Source organism: Daucus carota, chromosome 5 (genome assembly GCF_001625215.2).
Source record: "Daucus carota subsp. sativus chromosome 5, DH1 v3.0, whole genome shotgun sequence".
Classification (NCBI taxonomy): Eukaryota; Viridiplantae; Streptophyta; class Magnoliopsida; order Apiales; family Apiaceae; genus Daucus; species Daucus carota.
The window spans coordinates 31,796,523-31,818,887 of record NC_030385.2 but is presented as its reverse complement, the minus strand read 5'-3'; the positions used below and the strand labels follow the sequence as shown (position 1 = coordinate 31,818,887).

Below are 22,365 nucleotides of genomic sequence, written 5' to 3'. Positions count from 1 at the left end.
AAGGGTAGAGATGCTCTTATATAAAATTTGCCGAATTTGTAAGACATTCTACTTTAATGGTATTAAATATAATTTAAAAATAGTATCTTAATAATATCTTATATTGTTAAAATATAATATATTAGTTCAATATGATAATAAATGATGTGTAATCTTATACGCAGAGGTTCGATAAATATAGTCATCCATATGAGATTAGTTAAAATTATAGACAATAGATGGGTATGGTTGGAGTGCAGTTTTTTTTTAAGAATTTGACTATTTTTTTTATTTTTGTATACCAACGCACTTTTTAGCTAAGAGTTTGTATGATTAAAGATCTCTTCAGGGTTAATAATAAGGTGAGTCATCAAAGTGGGCTCAATATATGAAGTTACATGTTCCACTAAATATGAGTTCAAGAGTACATTTATTATTTATAGACCTTTACAGATTATTCTTAAATGTTACCATAACTAAATACAAGGTTATAACCTCTAGTATTTATGATAGTATGTTTAAATTTTATTAGATTTATTTACTATATTTTTTATTATGTAGTTATTTTTTTTGTTTTAATTAAAAATAAATAATAAATAAATTTGATAAAATTTAAATTTAAATATATTATAATAAATACTAGAATTCATAACCTTGTACTTAGCTGTGATGACGTTCAAGAATAATGTGTAGACGTCTATAAATAATATAACATTCTCACTCCTTGAGCTAATATTCGACGATACTTGTAATTGACTTAAGTGACCGATTTAAGACCATTTAAAATAGTGACCAACTTGATATATCGAGAGCAATGTGATGACATACCTTCGTAATTTACTACCAAAGCGATGTTCGTTCGAGATCTCTTAGTGGAAACTTCCATACAATAATTTCGAAATCATAAAAAATAAATTTGAAATTTTCTTCAAACATATCGAACTAAAAATAATAATTTTTAATTTTTAATATTTATAATTCAGAAATTTTAAAAAAATTTGAAAAACATAACGGATCCTTCCGAGAGGCGCCCCTCAACGTCTACTTCTCTTTTGTATAAGTATATATATTGATGATGATTTCAGGGTTGTGAAAAAAAATCTCCGATTTATTGATTTTCTTTTTATCATATAAATAAAATTTTTATATCATAATTAATTTTTCAAAATATACATTTTCTGAATTTGTATCATACAAATAAATCTTTCATACGTTTTTTTCGATATCAAAATCTTTCTTACTACTAATTAGACGCTCACGGCTCACATAATCGCCGCTCTAAAATTACACAACGTTACTAGAAAAATTAAAATAATATAAAGTCAGCGTCACAATACAATCCAAAACAATAAAGTCTCCCACCGGAAAGGTCGGTTACAGAAAAATGAAGTCGATGGATAGACAAATCTATACTTACAGGCACATGTTGTATATATATCTGCCACTGACCAACATCCTACGGAAAAACACATCTATTATCACACGGTTACACTTCTTCTGGTTTATTACTGCGTCTGAACTTTCCAAACAAACAAACTTCATTGCTTCTAAACTTATTTACGTTTGAGCCCACCAATAATTAATCTTCTTCTTATATATTTCTTAGATATTTATCGTATTGTAATGCAATTCTAGTGATCTCGAACATATTGAAGAAAATGGATGCCGGGGTTTGTTCATCGGACTCGATTAATGGGGAAGATGTATTTTCTGGCAAACCATCTGATGTTTCGTCTGCTGATCATCTTGTTGTTATGATCCATGGTATTTTGGGGAAGTATGTTTTCAATTCATTCCTTGCATTTATGTACAATTTTAATGTTGTTTGAGTTATGTATCGTGTAATGGATTGTAGGGTCATGTTTAGTTTGGTCATTGTGTAATTATTGAATTTTAGACTGCGAAATTGTAGATCAGTTGATCAGGGCTAATTGGTGTGGATAATTTAGACAGCTAAATGAAAGTGCTTGTGATGGATGATTTGGATATTGGTTGCAGTAAATTAGTTTGCCGGGGAAAGTGTGATATGTATATAGCTTTGCGAAGCAACTCATTACACTAGTATGATTATATTATGTGAGTTGCTCTATGTGAAATTATAATGGGATATGAACTGTGATTATAATGTGCATCAACATTTTTAATGCTTTGATTTTTCTCTATCGAGATTTATATTCCAAAAGTAAATATCTTCCATAGAGAAATTTTTATTACTGTAGTTATTGATACCTCGCATGTACCACAGTTTCTGGGGATGAATCCTTTCTGTGAAAGAAATTTTGAAATTCCTAAGTTTTAAGCAGAACTATGATTGTTCTTCTGGTATTGTTTGCTTCTGGATATGGTATTATTTGTGTTGTGATTCTGTTCTTTTTTAATTTTCAAGATTCTTGACATTTTTGTTGTACTATTTTTGCAGTTCTGCAAACTGGAAGTTTGCTGCTGAACAGTTTGTCAGAAAGCTCCCTGACAAAGTATTTGTTCACAGTAAGCAACATGCTTTTATGCTTGCCGAAAATTTTGCGTCTTATTTTTTCTCTTCCCCTCTGGACCTCATGTTGTCTTTGCCTTTACTCTCATTTAGTTATTTTTCTGAGAGTGTAGTGCATATGTATCATGTATGATTATTAATATGTAATGGTAGTATTCATCTGTTTCCTCCATATACAGAAATATAGGAAAATAAATTTTATTTTTTCCTGAAGATGGAAATTTTCCTATGCTTGCATTGGTGAAATTTACCATGGATTTGTTTTCTCGTAGGTGTTATCATCTTCAAGGTTTTTTGATAGGTGAAAACTAGACCGCTCACCAGAACATTCTATTATGAGTCTGGTCGAAGATTGTAAATGATAAGATTTGTGCCTATTTGACGAGTTGATAACGATACCGTAGAGTCCCTTGATTGTAATCCCTAGTAACTGCTTAATGATATCTATAATACGTTAATACGTCAATATTTGAAATAGGTTTGGCAACATGAAAAGAAGCTTTAATGGCGTGCCATATAGTATTCATTTGAGTTCTATATTGTTTGTTATTCCCATTCCTTTCTCTCCTGTGGTTGGGGTCTTTGCTAAGAATTGTTCAACTATATTCATCTGGCTCAGCAATTTCTGATATCATTTACCATCTACGTTAGGTTGGATTGTTGCTAAATCTAACCCTTAACTGTGAATTTTCCGTATAGGAAGCGAAAAGAATATGGATAAGCTAACGCTAGATGGTGTGGACGTAATGGGGGAAAGATTGGCAGAAGAGGTCTGTTATACTATTATTTATGCCTCAATAGGTGTCAGCTTTAAAATATATAGATAATACATTATAATTTTCTTTTTCAGGTCCTTGAATTGATTAAACAGAAGCCAAATCTCCGTAAGATTTCATTTGTTGCTCATTCTGTTGGAGGATTGGTGGCAAGATATGCTATCGGAAAATTATACAATCCTTGTAAAACTGAAAATGAAAAGGATTTATCAGCTGTTTCTGGTGATGAGTTTAAGGGGACAATAGGTGGTTTAGAACCAGTTAATTTTATTACTGTTGCCACGCCTCATCTTGGCTCAAGAGGTAACAAGCAGGTACGAGCCTTGCTTTTTAGCCAGGACTGAGAAGCTGATTGTTATGCATTATTGAAATGTTATTTTGGATTTAAGGGTGTTGATACTAAGGTACTCTCATAGTCTAATTTAGAGCAAGCCAATCTTTTCATTATAAAGAGGTCTAATTCTAAAACTAAATCTTGATTTTTGGATGCAATACTTTCCTCTTTACCCTAATTACTCCTGCCTTGACTTTTTAAGTAGTGTCTGGAGGGTGCCTGAACTTCCATTGGCATATATATATAATGAACTTTCTATTAATGACATTGTGGTTTCTACTATATCTGTAAGCCATTCCATCTTAGGGTAATCAGTAATCTGGCAGGTTCCATTTCTTTTTGGTCTAACTGCTCTCGAGAAAGTTGCTGCTGGGGTTATCCATTGGATTTTTAAAAGAACTGGACGGCATTTGTTTCTTACTGATAATGATGATGGAAAGCCACCACTGCTTAAGCGCATGGTGGAAGATCACGAGCACTATTATTTTATGTATGCTGTCCAATCATTCTTTTGTAAAGTGTCTCTGTGTTATGGTGTATTACTATGATGCTCTTCTTAAGTCTTATTTAGGCCCTATTTTATAATGCAGGTCTGGACTACGTTCATTTAAACGTCGTGTAGCATATTCCAATGTTGGTTATGACCGTATCCTTACTATTTAATCGAGCTGTACGGATAGTTTAGGATTCTTCATATCATACATTATCATCATTTTTCCTTGACTATTACAATCAGATATTGTTGGCTGGAGAACGTCATCAATTAGGCGTGCAGTTGAACTGCCCAAGGTATTATCGCAGCTTTTTAATTGGTGCTAATACTCTGTTTTATATTTATGATTATGATGATATATTTTTTTTTGGTATAGTGGGAGGACTCTGTGAATGAAAAGTATCCTCATGTCGTGTATGAAGAACTTTGCAAGGCATGTGATGCTGAGCAGGACGAGCCTATGTCAGCCGAGGCTGATAGCTTAGACAATATAGAAGGTGACTGTTAGAATCACTGTTTACTCAACAAGTGAGCATTTAAGCACACCGACGCCTTGACATTAGATCCAATACATATTTAAAAACAATGAATATAAAGTCGATGAACAATTGTTGCCTTACTGTTTCTGACACAAATACACATTTCTTTATCATGATATCACCCTGCAATCAAATAGCTTGCTAGTAGCGCTTCTCTCTTTTCTCAAATTATAGAGTGGGATAAGAGGAATTTTTTGTTAAGGTTTTGTTGTTTTTATACGCATTCTGGGCAGGATTTATCATCTTAGCTACCTCATTGTTCGGAATCTAAATCTATAGTTATCTACTTTTTGCTGCAAGATTGCAAAAAGCCAATTTCTTTATGACAAGTGTGTTTGATTAATTGTTCCTACTTTTCACTGTTGGCTTGCAAGTTGCAGCATTTCCAACAAAAAATGCATACTCATAGTTGCTTGCTGTGAGTGCTTTAGCTTGAGATGTGCTGTTGCCAAAAGCGAATTACTTGCATATGCTTTAATTCTACTGCATTAAGTAGCTATTTAATTATTATGCTTATCTTCTTTTCTTTTCTTTTTTTGCTAAGAAACACACTCATACAGCCGTTTGTCCTTTGACAAGGCTTCATCCGTCAACCTCCTGCAAAGGAGTGAGGGTGGCACTGCTATTGCAAGCGCTCTTTCTGATAATCTATTATTTAGTGTACACTGTGCTCTATATTTGTTTCTGCATATAATTCCTAATGCTATGATTTCTTTTTCTGAACCAACTCAAGCAGAGGAATTGGTGACTGGCCTGTCCCGTGTGTCATGGGAAAAAGTAGATGTCAGCTTTCACAGCGGCAGTATACAGCGGTTTGCTGCTCACAGTGTAATTCAGGTAGCCTCTTTGCTTCTTTGTGTGCAAGTAGGGAGTTTTTCTATAAGCATTTCAACTACATAATTTGTTGACTTCGTCTTAAACATTAAAGCATCGGTATATAGTTCTGATAAGGTTGTTGTCTGCTAGTTAGTACCGTTCATTTCTTTTTTATTTTTCAGTAAGGTTTTGAAATTAAAGTTGTATGTACCCGTTTCTTGTACACTGAACTAGACAGTCTCTACTTTGCCCAGTTATTGAGTGTTGCTTAATGAAGAATATCAGTACTTGCTTTCTGTTGTCGAAAGCATTATCACTTCTTTTACTACGAGCAAGTCCAACAATGTCCTAGTTGAAACCTTAAATATAATATAAAAAATGATGTCCTAGTGATTTATGACATATTTAACTAACTTCAACTCCAACAATGTGTCTTAACTTAACTATATATTAAATATTTTATTATTAAAGTTGTTCTTTCATCATTAAAGGACAATATAAAGTAGAGAGAGAAAGAGAATGTGTGTAATAAAATATAGGATAGGTGCCTTGAAAATAAGGCTCGAAGATGTTGTCCTAGTGAGCAAGTTCAACAGTGTCCTAGTTGGAGCCCTAAATATAATATAAAAAATTATGTCCTAGTAGTTTAGGACATATTCTACTAACTTAAGCTCCAACGTCCCTTATTTTCACTATATGTTTAATATTTTATTATTAAAAGTTCACTTTCATCATTAAAACATAATATAAAATAGAGAGAGAAAGAGAGTGTTGGTAAGAATTTATTATAAAATATGGGATAGGGTAAGGAGAGAGAGTGCCTCAAAAATAGGGTTTGAATGAGTTGTCCTAGTGATATAGGGCATCACTAGGACATTGTTGGATCAAGTTTTTTCATCAAATGCCCTATATTATGACTTCGGACACTAAATAGGGCAGCTGTTGGACTTGCTCTAAGGCATCACTAGGACACTGCTTGATCAATATATTTTTTTTTATCAAATGCCCTAAATTTTAACTTAGGACATCATATAAGGTATCTCTTGGACTTTTCTATTGTATCAACTTCTGTATCAACTATATATAGAAATCATTGTTAGATTAAAATGGTATTGTCTGATAACATAGACAAGTACATTTTAATTTGTATCATTATTATTGCGTGTCTTTCATCCTGACTGCAGCTGATTATTGACCTTCGGCAGTTTATTTGATTTCAAGTATATTTGTAATTGACAGGTCAAAAATGAAAACTTGCATTCAGAAGGTGCAGATGTAATTCAGCACATAATTGATCATTTTCATGTATAGAAGCCTTTTAGGTCCAGTTTATCGGAGAGGATTTGGAGATTATCTTATTCTTGTAAAGGTCAAATCATTGGAAGCTGACTGATGTCTCCATCATCCGAGTTGGACTAATGGTTTCTTGATAGCAGGTTGAAATGTTCTTGAATGCATATAGTATGTAGGATATTGTAACTAAAGATGCAGCTGTAGAATGTATTCTTGTAATATATTACAATTTATCAACAAAATATGTTTAAAATATTTTTATTCGAAGAATAGAATTATAGGCTAATTGTAGATGTCAAATTTCAGTAATTCTTCTCCTTTCTTCTTTCTTCGTTCTCTTTTGGTTTAGTTAGGCTACTATTTTAAACTAACCTTTAAAAGCCAACACTATTTTTTGCATATTCCATTTCACTTCTACCAAATGTAGATTGTATTTGTTATAAATTATACTTCTTCCGTCGCTTCCATTTCTTTACACTTTCCTTTTTGGGGTGTCCCATCCAATTCTTTACATTTCAAAACTTACCAAATATGATCAATGGGTCCCACCACTTCTCCACTTTTTTTTTTCCTTTTCACACTACTTTTACTCCACTATCCCCCTTTTATACATTAAAAATCAGTGGGTCTCACCACTTCACCTACTTTTCTTTCTCTTTTCAACTACTTTATTCATATTTCTTAACCTCCGTGCCCAACCCATTTGATAAGAAATAGGAGGGATGGAGGGAGTAATGGAATGTAGCTTGTGGCAAGACCTCCTATTAGGGGTGCAACTCCTATCATTCATCAGTTAAAAGTTGAAACTCAAGAGAGGGAGGGTGGCATTTATACATATCATTCTTAATTTGTTCAGAAGTCCATAAAACTATTAATTTGTAAAACTAAACCTTTTACCCGAAAATATGCTAATAATTCAGCTTTTATAAAAAAAAATTGCTTATACTTGAATCACAATCTCAAATAAGTTCTTAAAATGGTTAACACTATAAACAAGTATTGAAGATAATATTTTGAATGCTACGAGTCTATTTAAAAATCTGATCCTTAATAAAAGAATTGTAATAAAACCATCGTGATATTTGTTGGTATCAAATAAGCTTTTAAAATCACTAGTAACATGCGTAATTATAATAGAATGCTACTATACTAGTAATCAGTTTATATCTAGAAGATATGATAAATACTAAGACAAAAACTGCTCAGGTAACTAAATATAAAAATGTTGAAAAAAGACAAAAAACTGGTTCAATTAAATATAAATATGCAAAAGAAAACGTGTAAAAAAGAGCTAAGAGCATCTCCAACGGCGTTGGCTATAATCGTTGGCTAAATTGGATCTGTAAGACATTATGTAAAATTTGCTGAATCTGTAAGATATTTTGCTTCAATGATACTAGCTATATTGGTTGGCTTTCTTACAGATCTGTAGAGGTTCGACAAATTTAGCCATCCATAAGAGGTTGGCTATAATTATAGATAACAGGTGGGCGTGGTTGGAGTGTACTTTTTTAACGATGTTGGCTATAATTTTTAATTATGGTATGCCAACTCACATTTTAGCCAAAGTTACTCTGTGGTCGGAGATGCTCTGAAGAATGGCACCACGGCGGGAAGAAAAAGATACACAGTCCTCTATTTAATTGCCCCTTTGGTGTTGTTTCAGTCAAACGCAACAACACTGTCGTCCCGATATTTCCCAGCTAGGCCGCCATCCTTTTGAAATCTGTATGTATATTCCTATTCCATCATCTGCGATCTCAACTCCGTCCATGGATCTCTCTATCTCTTACTCTCTCTCTAAATCTCCCTCCTCTCTTTCTCTCTCTAGAATCACACACACTTCTTTCTCTTCTCGCACTAGTTTAACTCCTTTTTTCTCTTCCAAGTTTATTAACAAATTGAGTTATAGACCTCTGGTTCTGGTAAAGAAGCATCAAGCAAGAGCTCAATCTCGAAATGAAATCGACAGTCAGGACGATGCTTTCATTGTTGATAATGTTCCGCACTTAACCGATTTCCTCCCTGATTTACAGGTTCTTTTCCCCAACCTCGATAAATGAATAATCTCGATAAATTGATTTACTTTGTTATAGAGCCGATGTATTTTTAACATTAATAAATGACTGTCCGGTGATAGTCATTTGTATATCTTTTTTTTTTCACATCATTGCTAATTTTGTGTGTTTACTGTATGAATAATTGATTGCACGATTGTTATAGGATGGATCGAGTTTTTAATTATTATACATTATAGAATACAAGTTTTGTGCACGGATTCTAGTTGCTTATTTAGCTGTAGGCATTCCAGAATCTAGGAGTGTCCCCGTCTTATGATTCACTACTCACTAGTCACTACTTGTCTTATTGCAATTGGAGGCTCCAATTTTGTTTCATCTATTTACATAGCTAATATTTTCTAAATTGAACAACAATGTAAGAGAAACAACAAAACTTTGAATATTTTGTAATTATACAAACGTGTTGTTGTTTCTCTTACATTGTTGTTCAGTTTCAACTTTTTTATCCTCACATTGCTTATACAATATATGTTACATATATACATGCACAAGTGGTGTATCCCACAATAGGTACGTAAAGAGTGGATGTTTGAGTCAATATATGTGTTTGTGTGTGTGTGTTTATATATATATATATATATATATATATATATATATATATATATATATATATTGTGTTTATTATGTGTGCTCAAGATGTAGACTTAGGTATCGCTTGGAGAGCAGATTCTTGAGTATTTTAGTATCATAGTTTAATTGTTTGTATTATTGATAACGATTTTGATTAATAATAACGTGGGTATTCCACGTTATATATATTTTATGTGTGTGCTTTGCAATAGAAAGTTAACCTCGTATTTTTATCCCTAAAACCTATGAGGCATATACATTAGAAGGCGAGAAGAATGATGTAGAACGAGGAATTAAAATATGAACTTGATTTATTATTTGTTAATTAAAAACAAAGTTATTCGTAATTTGTTATAATTTTAATTATATTATATAAATAAATTATTAAGAATATTCTACATTATGCCTGAAATAAGAATATGATTGGTCTTTTTTATTATCAAAATTTTACTAGGTGATAAAGTTTTAGAGATTTAAGCCTATGTGAGGGAATATAATATATTATCATTGAAAGTCTTCCAATAATAAGATATTTTATAAATAAACTTGTATAAGAGAAAATCTATTTTTCTATTAATCATTTTAAATCTTTTAATAAGACATCATATCTCAATATTCAAGAGTGAATCTTCATCACTAAGTAAAAATCTTATAAATAAATTTGTTCCTAACTACATATACTCCCTCCGTCCCGAAAAGATTGAACCGCTTTGACTTTCACGGAGATTAAGAAAAAGGTAGTAAAAAGGTTGAAAAGTTGGTAAAGTGGTGGGACCCATCAAAATTTTAATAATAGATTTGAGATAGTGGAGGAAAGTAGTGGGTGTAATAGTGTTTATATTATTATAGAATAGAGATAGTGGAAGAAAGTAGTGGGTGTAATGGTGAAAAGTAGTGTTCAAAAATAGTAAGTTTAATAGGTTCATTCTTTTTGGGACGTCCCAAAAAGGAATAAGTGTCAATTAAAATGGGACGGAGGGAGTATTAAACAAACTATATACATATTATTAAAGGCGTGCTTAATTGTGTGATTAATGACATTTTCAGTTTAGGCTCAAAATGTGCAATTCAAATATTAGCGATTTAATGCGATTATGAAATTAGCAAAAGTGCTCAAGAAGTGCACTTAAGCGTTAAAAAGTAGAAAACCCTCAAGGTGTGTGCATGAAGGCGAAGGCCTTAATTAGAATGATTTGTGTATTGCTTCCGGTGTTGAGGGAGCTCTTTATCGTATAAGTTCTATAGACAATAGGAATATCTCAGCCTCAAAATGCAACTCAAAGGCTTTCTTTTTTACCTCTAATAGATAAAGAGGAAGAGGAAAAATGAGAAATTGAAGGACTGGAAATTGAACTAAATGATTTTGAAGCTCTTGAAATATTGAAATCAGTGATTGATACTTTATCATCTATATTTTTGTTTTATTATACATGCTCTACCATGTTTGAAAGTTGAGAATCTAATGAATAATATATATTTATGATCTTTTTTTTCCCGACAAAAAAGCGCATGATTAATGACGCTCCGTGAGTCGTGCTTCGAAACTAGGTCCTATAAATTTTAAGATATTGCACCTTAAACAACACTAAGTGTCTATATATATGTCATTGCTCAAATAAGAGCATCCTTAAAAGAATAACATAAAAGAACATTATAGAATCGAATACAGAATCTCATCTGAAATTTGAATAAAATTCTAATTTTAAGCTAATTGACCTTTCATTTTGAATAATAACAGTATCTTACATGTTTAACAATAAATATGGATTAGAACTTACATGATTATATGTTAAATTCATCATGTAAAATTTATGTTTATATATATATGATTTGATTCTGGATTCTGTTCTGGTTTCTATAATATTTCATATTAATAATATGATGAACTTGAATGTTAGATTTCATATATTAAGTTTAATTGGTGTTTAACTATGTAATTATAATCTTAACAAATCATTTTTTTTGGAAAGAGAAGTATTATGATAGTATTTTTTATTTTTGTAAAGCGTTCTTTCTTTTTTTAATTTTTTATATTCGAATATGAATTACAATTAATATTCTGATTCCTTGTTTAACGTCATTCTCCTCACCATTTGAAAAAACTAATCCATTAGTTTCACATAACTGAGAATTAATGAATGAAGAGACGATTCACCATAGAATAAACATCAATTGGAAAACTATAAGTATTATTAGAGGACATGAATCAATTGCTTTGAGGGCATTATCATACAAATTTGGAGTTAAATTCTTAGTTTATTGAAGCCTTAAAAGAATATTAAATTTGAAATAAATTGGAGCATGTTGACTTTTTTAATAGAAATTAAAAATATATTGGAGGTGGTTAATCATATCAATTTTGTTGTTTCAGATGAAATAATTGAGCCTCCATACTTATTAAATAAATAATAAATACATGAAACAAATAGTTTCATTTTTCTATTATGTACCCTTAAGGGTTTTACATTTGCGTTGAGTTGGACTTACCACTAGAATAAGATTACTCACAATCCTGAGTTTTAAAAGGGCCTACTACAAAAAAATTGCGAAGTTTGTATTTGTTTACTATTTCTCGATACTACTTCCTCCGTCCCACTCAATTCTGTACAGGCTTTTACATTGTTCGGCACACATGTTAGAGCTCCTATAAAGTATAGTTCTATAACTTATTTTTAAAATATTTTGTTTCTGAATAAAAATATAAACATTAAATGTTTATTGAGAAAAAAGTTAAAATAATTTACGGAACTATATTTTATAAGAGCCTTAAAATGCGTGTTGAACCCTTTGGAACCAGGACAAAGGGAGTAGTTACTTGCCTCTTCTCCTACGTACTATACTTCAGCGTTAGTACAATTTGTGTTATTGATTTTTTCCATCTAAGCGCCTTAAAATCATGTTTTTAACAATTTTTCATAAAGCAAAAATATAGTTGAAGATACGAATCTCAAAGGTGCATAGGCAGGAAAATTATCTACTCCGCTAGATTAGTTCTCTTTTCCATTTATTTTATTGTAATTTACACTATATATTAATAAATATGTTATTTTAAATAAGTCTAAATATTCACTCTAAACTGAAGTCGCAAAAGTGCATGATGTGTTGGTATCTTTTTCTAAAACTCCCTAATGCATGCTGGAAAAGTTAGCAAGGTAGGGAGTAAAAGATTATTTATAACACATTTTTTCTCTAATTATTTCAGTCTTATCCAAACCCATTGAAGAAGAGCCCGGCTTATGCAATAGTCAAGTAAGTGAACAACGTGTTTCTGTAAACATTAATTATTTTTTGGGGCTGAGGTGCATTAGTGTGTCAAGTTGAATATTTATATTATTTATCTGTTTTCTTTATACTTAAGCCTACCCAAGATCTCCTCAAAATTGTCACTCCATTCTATTTCAGGAAAACGTTTGTCAGCCCTGAAGATGTGGTAGCACAAAAAGTATGGTCGTTTTCTTTTCCATTATGTTGCAATTTTGCTAACAAGCTGTAGTCATGTGATGATAAGTCATTTCATTTCTTTATTCAGATTGTTCTCCAGAAGGGCAGCTCTAGAGGGGTGCATTTTCCTCGTGCCGGGCCGCGGGAAAAGGTTTGTATGTCACAAGCAGTTACTTCATTAAAATGTATATTATTCTAAGCAGCTTGTTACCTCAGGTTTATTTCAAGTCGGAGGAGGTACGTGCTTGCATTGTGACATGCGGCGGTTTATGCCCGGGAATCAATACAGTGATTAGGGAAATAGTTTGCGGCTTGAATTTTATGTATGGCGTTGATGATATACTTGGAATTGAGGTGAGTGATGTTGATAAGGGTTCTAATTAAGAGATATGTTGCCTAGTATGCTTTTAAAAGCAGGAGTTGCATACGTATAGAGTTTTATTCACTCGCAAGTATGACAAATTAGGTATCTACTATTTGTAATAGTATAAATTGTGCCTAAAGTGTAAAAAAATTTCCCTCTTTTTATAGAACTCACATTAATTGACCGTTGAATTTCTTAGGGAGGATATAAGGGCTTCTACTCAAAAAATACTAAAAAATTGACACCTAAAAGTGTCGATGATATACATAAACGTGGTGGCACTCTACTTCAAACTTCACGAGGGGGGTCTGATACAATTAAGATAGTTGACAACATTCAGGACCGGGGAATAAATCAGGTTGACACAAATTTCTCTTTGTTATATGCATGATTAGTTCAAGTAGTTTCTTACATCACTTGAAATTTTCTGGTTCTAAGGTTTACATAATTGGAGGTGATGGTACACAAAGAGGAGCTAATGCTATTTACAAGGTGAGATGATCAAATAACTGTAATTTCTACACTACTGTCCGATCACAGGCCACAGCTAGCCAGCTAGGCCAAATTGATATATTTTGGGTAATCAGTTGGAACCTAATACATGAAGTCAGTCATCTGTTGTAAATGGTCTCAAAAGGGCCATTGAACTCAGCAATGGTATCTCTCTGTTAATGTCAAATGAATAATATTAACAAGTTGGCATGTTTGATGAATTGGCAATGATATGGCATATACATGGCCTTTGATGCTAGAATTTTTTAGCATATATCTTTTTCGGTGCCCTCATCCTTTCTTCCTCTTCTTTGCATATGTATGTTTGTATATTAATCTATAAACCTCTATATTATTTTACTGATTTTCCATGTTAGCTGCCACCTATCTATTAATTACAAATAGTTCCCCATCGCCTACTCTATGTTAGTTTTGACAAGATAAGAGATGGAAGTTGATGGAATGATACAAAGCTGAGTGTAATGAACCTTTTGATAACAATTAACTGATACCCACTCGATAGTTTTGGTTTCTACTGATCACTATATTTATGTTTGAACCATTATCTAAAACTTGCTTTTTTCTTGTAGGAAGTTGAAAAACGAGGTCTTCAAGTTGCGGTAGCTGGGATTCCAAAGACAATTGACAATGATATTGCAGTAAGTTTTATGAGTAATTATACCTTGATTTTATCTACATCTGCAGTTTCATGTATAGCACTTAAGTATATGCTATAACCTGCTTCCTTCAGCTACACCCAATTAAGTACTTGATTGTGACCAGTTCTCTTGGCACATGGAGCTTGTGTTTTGGACAACTGTTCTAATATATTTTGTTGGTAATGGAGCAAATATTATAAGATGTTTGAAGATGAGTTGATATGTAATTCTCGTATGTAAGAAACTACTCGTGTAAGTTAGGTGTGCATTCTGTTTTGCATAAATTAGTTAAGATGTCTGATTTTGATATCAATGCAAACTGCATGTTAACCTTGCAAAAAGCACATGCTAGTAATGTTTCCAGGATATAAAATACTATTACTTGCATATACATGTTAAGATCATAAAATTTCTCTTGTATCAGGTAATAGACAAGTCTTTTGGTTTTGATACTGCTGTTGAAGAAGCTCAGAGGGCCATTAATGCAGCACATGTTGAAGTTGAGAGTGTGGAAAATGGAGTTGGAATTGTGAAGCTTATGGGACGGTATAGTGGTAAGTTTCCTGTGAAGGAATTTTTTTTATTTTGGGTAGACTCCTGACATGTACGCTTTTTTCTTATTTTTCAAATGTTGACTGTTTGGTTACAGGGTTCATAGCTCTGTATGCAACATTGGCTAGTAGAGATGTGGTAAGATTTAAGACTGATTCATCACATAACACTTCACATGTCTTTTGATCAGGGAACTGTGTCAATGCTCTGTGTAGTTTAAATTAGATTTAAATTGGCTCTTAATTAAAGGATGTATCTCTCTCCTGACACTATGACTATTGCAAGAGTTCATAATTGTATTGAATTGAAACAGGACTGTTGTTTGATTCCAGAATCTCCATTTTATCTGGAAGGTCAGGGTGGACTTTTTGAGTTTGTTGAACAAAGGCTCAAAGAAAACAGCCATGTTGTGATTGTAGTTGCAGAAGGAGCAGGGCAGGAATTTGTTGCTCAAACCATGCAATCAATCGACGAGAAAGATGCATCTGGAAATAGGCTGCTTTTAGACGTTGGCCAATGGCTAACTCAGAAATTTAAGGTATGATTTATATTCCATTGAAACATCATCTTCGAGGATCGCAAAAGAAATCCTCATCTCAAAATTGCCCAGTAGACGTGTAAATCTATCTCTGATCTGAAAGCAAGTAGAAGTGGAAAAATTTATGTTTGATTTGTAAAGGCAAGAGTAAAATTTCATATGCATGTCACCATCACTTTCTTTTTGTTAGTTTATATTGCCGAGTTGTGTAGGTGTTGGCATTGGCAACAAGGTAAAGAGTGTAGGAATGTATGAATTTTAGAAGATACAACTTTACCCAGAGCTTGGGCTATTAGTTTTTCCCTTGGGCTCTCATTTTCTCATAGTAAAGTTCTGTTGCACTTTTTGCTTGAGTTGACAGTTGTGTTCATCTTCTACCCATCCTTTGCCTATGTTTTCTGTTCAGGACACTATTATATTCATCTACTTTTTATCTAATAAATATAGTGTTTTAGCTTTTGATCACTTACATGCATACTTTCTCCGTCACAGGATCACTTTACAAAGGTTCGGAAGATGACAATAAATCTAAAATACATAGGTAAATCTGGGAATTTGACTCTATATTTGCTGCCATGTTATCTGTTTTTTCTATTATTTTAACCATAGTGATTTAAAAAGTAAGTTATATACTGTCAACCAGAAATGTTACAAGTAATCAAGTGTAAAATTTACATTCCAGTAGTTGGGTTTTCAGTTGGGAAATTCTGCAATTCTTGGAAATATAGGATCGAAACAGATTTAGTTGTATCGCGGACAATTTTCTTCCTACCTCTGTGAAGGAGGAAATTCATAATGAATTAACCTGTCCTAGTAGTTTCATTGAAGATTCAAGGAGATTCGGGAAACAAACACTCAATTGCAAAGATCTGTCTTTTAAAGAAGGGGCGGACTATCAACTCAGTCTTAACTCATAAACCTGTGATGTGTGACGTGATCCACCATATCAGGAACCCTACTTAAGAAGTAATGATAACTCAAATAAGAAAAGATGTACTTATATTTTCTTGAAATGAAAGATTATTTCTACTTTCCTGCCACTGAAATGAGCCTCAACGGGGTCTGGAGTTTTCTGATTCGACATTGCATCCCTCTTCTTTTCTTCCTTTGTTCACTAGATCCACAGCCAGTCATGGAAAATTTGGTAGACGGTAGTCGGTAATTTCTATTTGCAAATGTGACACTGCTGTTTGTCTGATGACAAAGATCATGTTTGTTTCAATTAATGGGTTACATCTGCTATTATAATGCGCGTCCTCTATGTGCACAGTCATGTGACTTTAATAGTCATTCCCAAATCTAATGGTATCTGTACTTTTCAGCTTTAACTCTTGTTCTATTTTTCCCACCCTAAGTTTGTTTTGCTAATTATCTAGGATATATTATGAATAACACAAGCATCTCTAACTTGCGTGAGACCTTGGGGGTTCAGTTTTAAATGAGATGGCCATCTCCAGTTTCCCATCCTTTCTCTTGTCCTAAGTTTTGCAATGTGCTGCCAGTCATATACATAGTTCTAACTGCAAAGAGTTAAGCAGACTAATTTTAATCATAATTGATAAGCTGATTATTTTGTAGATCCAACCTACATGATCCGAGCAGTCCCCAGTAATGCATCGGACAATATCTACTGCACTCTTTTGGCTCAAAGTGCTGTTCACGGGGCCATGGCTGGGTACACTGGCTTTACAGTTGGACCAGTCAATAGCAGACATGCATATATTCCCATATCTGTAAGTTCCTTCTAGGCAAATTGCCTGCAAATTTGTTGTTTTTGAAAAATAAACTCCAAGTATATCTGAATTTAAAATTTTAGTTAGAGACACACCACAACCAACCACCGTTACAGAACCACTCTCTTTATTCTTGATATCATATTATTATTAGACTACAGTGCTCCCAATAAGCAATATACTGTTGCATACTAGATGATCATATTATCTTATGAAAGGTCCACGAAACCTCTATTTGCCATACAGCTGACAAAACCTAAATGCACATTTGCCAGATTCACATTCTATGGTAACATCTGGGGAGTCTATGGAGTCTATGGTAACATCTGGGGAGTCTATTTATATGCGGGGGATATGTAGAAGTTTCATCTTCATTTTTCTCCATTTCCCAAATCTTCATCAAATTACAAATCCTGTATTCAGTTTTCTTTTCATTCCCGGTCCTCTAGGTGATTCAAGAACCAAATTTAACCTTCTCATGTCTATACAGACGGACATTAAATTAGATTGGATCTAGGGGTTCTTGCTTCCTTATTGGACTGACTTGTAAATTCTGGTGTTGCTCTTTTTTCCGGAATAATAAAGTTAATCTCGTATTGTAGCGTGTGACTGAAACTCAAAACGTTGTGAAGTTGACGGATAGATCATGGGCTAGGCTTCTTGCATCCACCAATCAGCCCAGTTTTGTACAACACAATGATGTGGAACGAGAAAAGCTTGATCAGGATACTATTGATGCCATCGACAGCATGAGAATCACCTCTATCTAGAAGTTGTGAGCTCATACACCTGTATACAATGATATATCTGCAGATATTTTCATTGATTCATGTTGACTACAGATTGCAGCCCTCAGCTACATAGAAGACGGTCTATCAATGGGATACTGTGTTATTACCGATACATATACATGTATCCAGTGTGTTCAGTTTTCTTGGCGGATGAAGACTAATAGACTATTGCAGAACTCAGATTAGCAGGCATTTGTACTTTGTAACAAGTATCATCCTTGTGTAAAGTCTGGTGCAATATTGGAATAGATTAGCTAGGTCAGTATAATGATAGAATATCTATTTAATTCTTTATTTAAAGGTCTGAGTAATGACTGTGACTGCGTAAACAAACTGGAGCTTTACATACACAAGGAACACTCAGGCAAGAGATGGACCAGAGCTGTTTATTACTGATATTTTTATTTTATGTTTATTGAACAAAATTCTAAGCGCTTGACTATAGAATCTAGTACTGGTTTGGATCATAGTTAACCGACTTGCCGGTAGTAATCATTCAAGTTGAACTTACAATTTGAAGAGATTTCCCCACGCAAGTTGGTCAACTAGCTCAGGCTGTTTTCACAATTATTGTACACATCTCATAATGTTGTAGACTCGCCAGATAACTAACAGATGCAGACTTATATATTTGGCTGCATTAGATACTGGTCTTAGCCGCTAGTATGCTTGCTCGGCCCTGCCCCATGGTTAGTTTCGTCAACTACTACTGGTCCACTGGTCTGGTAAACACTAGTTTTATTCAACTGATTCTGATCCGCATTTGAATTCGTTTAGTTTTTTAGCTGCGGGTCCAATATAAATTTCTGCAGGAAAGTCTTGGAGTCTAAAACATGATTATTTTATTCATGTGTTCTTAGAAAGCTGCTTTTCCACACACATGATATGACTTTAGAGTTTAGAGCAGGAACCCCAAATATACCTCGGAGCCCTGAGGTCGTCGGGGTTGAAAATTCTATGTGATCTAAAAATGAGACTTTATTTATGTGTTTAAGTCGGCAAAATTCGTGTATACTAATATAATATTTCTCTCTAAATAAATGATTGATTAATAATTTAATAGCTATGGAAATCATATTTCTAATTAATTAATAATTTAGTTAAATTAATTAATTAAGTCTCACCAAATATAATATAAATTAATTTGAATTGTAATATAATTTAAATTAATTTCTCTTTACAAATTTTTTATTTGTGATCCTTTATATCATTATTACGTTGACGATAATTTTATTATCTAAAGCAAGCAGATTATTATATAATGAAGTGGTGGTGGAATGATCTGAAATTGAAAAAGGTAATTGGAGTTAGAAATACGATTTTCTTTTTTTTTTTTTTTAACTGCAAATTCATCAAAAATAAGACGGTGCCTTATTACATTTAAAGCCAAACCCTCGTTTACACTGCACCTGGTGAAGACCTCTCGGTTACGTTAAGAACCGTATGCGTGTATTTTTCAAACGTGAAGAAATTACAAAAGACCGGTTATAGCCGGAGATAAAAAAAGAATGAATATATATACTATTTTATATACTATTGACTTGGAAAAATCTTGTACCAAGGAAAATGTTATGCGCGAATGTACGCGGATAGATATGATATAGTATTATTGTAAACATGCAACAAACCCTTTTTGCTGCATTCACTTTCACCCCCCAGATTTGGAGATCGAAACTGTAAATTTCATCTACGTATTTTCTTATTTCAATGACATGTTTTTTTTCCATAATTATTTCAATGACTTGTTATTTCTGTGATAATTTCTGTTTGTAAAAAAATAAATAAATAATATTTTTAATTTCAATATTCGACATCCCTAAGGAGTATGAAACAAAAGGAATTATTGAGATTAGAATTGTGATAAATCGACAAAATAAACAGTGACAAATTTAATTGATCTCATTCTTAATTCTTAATAATACTGATAGCAAAATTCCTCATAATATTCGGAATATCTAAGATATAATAATTAAATACACAGCCAGTTAGCTAATACAGATTGAGTTAACATGTTTTTCCTGTAGTTTCTGATAAATGACAATAAGATCTGGATCTAGTAGTGATCAATTGCTATACATTCTCTGTTATTTATATTTAAAAAAATGCCTCAGGCCTGTAGTATATTCAAACAAATAATTGTTCTCTATTAAAGTCAAGACATATCGATATTAAAATATTATTTCGGAAAAAAGTGGCTGCCGAAAGATGGGTGCCGAAACTATTATGTATGATCAAGGATGTAGCAATCAGACTTCGCGAGTTCATTTATCCTGGACATCAGTTTTGTGACAACTTGCAATTTGTTTTAGTATTTAATTATAGTTTTTCATTTTGCGGGAGAATCATCAAGTTGCAAACTGAGTTTTCACAACAACTTGGTTGCGCTTGACAAATTGAGCCCCTCTTGTTCCCTCTGTATATCACTCTATTCGTAGTTCTTTTGGGACCCAAGCCACCGTAGGGTTTGGTAATAAATGTTGTAGCGAGGAAGAAAATATGTTTGTCCTTTTCTATACGCCAGCACAATCAACGGAGGGATGAGAATTTGGTCAGCAGTTTTGTTCAAAATAGGGGTGATCGCGGTGCGGGCGGTGCGGTTTTTAGCTAAAATAGATATAATGACATCCGAATAACTCGAATCAAACGAGCGTACCTGATCAACAAACACTTTCTTTTTCTTTTACTGAAAGTGGAAACATATTTGAAGCAGCTAGCTCTTGATTAATTAGTAAACAATTTGGAAGGTTTTAGTAGTTCACAACTAATCTGGCTATATTGGCAAATGGCAATCCAATATGCGTGCGTGACAACACATAAGAAGTGTAAGCGATATTTGCAATCTTCCGCAAGTTGTGACCACCATCAAGTTTCAATTTCATATTAATCAAATCCACCTGCATCGCTGTACGTATGTCCGTATCAATTATTTGTCTTGATTAAAGTTTGCTAATAACTTTGCACACCTGCTTTCTTTGTTTTATATATTTGGGTTACAGCCCTATAAGCTAATGTAAAGTTAATTGGAGTATATATACAATTGAATGTGGCTGTTTGCCGACACACATTCATAATTACGAAAAGCTACCTAAATCATAATCTCACAAATTAGGGATGGATTTTAACTTAGGGTTCATTCCTGGACCATAGTATCACAAGTACTTAAAAATTACAGCCACAATATGTATATAATAATTCTCAAACTACGAAGTATCATAAACAAAATGCATGTATGATCAAGGGTAGTGATGTTGCAAATTGTGACGGTAAAAAAAAATGCTATTGTAAAAATGAGATTATTGTTTGTTAATTTTTTTGATGTGTGCTTATTTTAATTTTATAATATAAAAAATAATTTTTTTGATGATGTTTTATAATGAAATCCGTAACAAATTCCTACAAAAGGTGAAAACTCGCGGTACCTAATTCCTTGTATCTTTTCATAAAAGAGTTTCTAACTAGTATATGCTTAAAAAATTATACAGTATAGTAAACGGCTTTTTTCGAAAATACGAGAGGATTTATTTTTTCTAAAATAAATTTTCAACTAAAATTTGCAATTCAAAAAAATTAATTTTAGATTAAACAATTTTTTTCTTGCTTTCTAGTAAAAGTTGCTGTGTGCAACAACAACGCTAAACATACCAAATCAGTAATATTAATTAATCTCATTAAGCCAAATAGTCTGTGTCAAAATTTGAAGTCTAATCACTTTATATTTTCTTTTCTAGTTTCAAATTAATTATAGTTCTCAAATCAAAGATGAGGCAGGTTAGCACTTTATATTTTCTTTTCTAGTTTCAAATTAATTATAGTTCTCAGATCAAAAATGAGGCAGGTTAGCAATTATTTTCAGACTCATCCATCAGTATCAAACCCGTGAATTTAAAACATTTGACTTCTACAATATACTAGTTTTTATGTTACCAATCATCACCAATGACTATTTGAAATAATGTGCAACTCCAAATATCTAATGAGTTAATTGATAAATAATTTATAGATTATTGGATTTAAAACTAGTAATTTAATTACAAAATAGGATAATTATCTTCTGAAATAATTACATATTTTTATAAAATATGATTCAAAAATCAAAATAAATTAATTAAAATTTTTGGATTTTTGGACTCCTTATTCCAACTCATAACGCGCACTTAATTCTTTCGATAATTGTCGATCTTTCGATAATATATAATATAAGTAACTCCTTATATTATATATTATTTTGATTAATTTGAAATGATAGATTAAAATTGAGAAATATTCTATATTTTACAATCACCTTTTATAATTGCCTGAAAATTTATAAATAAAATATCTTAATTGATTGTTCATATAGGACAATATTAATTGATTGTACATATGGACATGATAGATATTAGTATTCAACAAAGAAAAATAATTGAACAACATTACCAAGATG

General features: G+C 32.5%; 2 protein-coding genes across 3 annotated transcripts; both read left to right on the top strand.

Moving 5' to 3' along the window:
- Positions 1 to 1,355: 1,355 nt before the first annotated feature.
- LOC108220255 (lipid droplet phospholipase 1) lies at positions 1,356 to 7,030 on the top strand. Of its 2 annotated transcripts, none has more exons than XM_017393970.2 (10): positions 1,356 to 1,756; positions 2,399 to 2,466; positions 3,170 to 3,240; positions 3,321 to 3,560; positions 3,907 to 4,070; positions 4,171 to 4,226; positions 4,317 to 4,369; positions 4,450 to 4,570; positions 5,349 to 5,449; positions 6,668 to 7,030. In XM_017393970.2, the coding sequence occupies exons 1-10, from the start codon at positions 1,638 to 1,640 to the stop codon at positions 6,737 to 6,739; spliced, it is 1,065 nt and encodes a 354-aa protein (XP_017249459.2). In that variant the 5' UTR covers positions 1,356 to 1,637; the 3' UTR covers positions 6,740 to 7,030. The 2 variants fall into 2 exon arrangements, with proteins under 2 accessions (XP_017249459.2, XP_063950549.1); XM_064094479.1 differs by having other exon boundaries at positions 1,486 to 1,756; positions 5,346 to 5,449; positions 6,668 to 6,889.
- A 1,226-nt stretch (positions 7,031 to 8,256) lies between these two features.
- Positions 8,257 to 18,378, top strand: LOC108223678 (ATP-dependent 6-phosphofructokinase 4, chloroplastic). The gene is made up of 14 exons (XM_017398054.2): positions 8,257 to 8,757; positions 12,575 to 12,621; positions 12,775 to 12,814; positions 12,902 to 12,964; positions 13,030 to 13,167; positions 13,377 to 13,535; positions 13,616 to 13,669; positions 14,260 to 14,328; positions 14,753 to 14,882; positions 14,978 to 15,018; positions 15,194 to 15,418; positions 15,911 to 15,959; positions 16,997 to 17,151; positions 17,754 to 18,378. The coding sequence occupies exons 1-14, from the start codon at positions 8,452 to 8,454 to the stop codon at positions 17,919 to 17,921; spliced, it is 1,644 nt and encodes a 547-aa protein (XP_017253543.1). The 5' UTR covers positions 8,257 to 8,451; the 3' UTR covers positions 17,922 to 18,378.
- Positions 18,379 to 22,365: the final 3,987 nt, after the last annotated feature.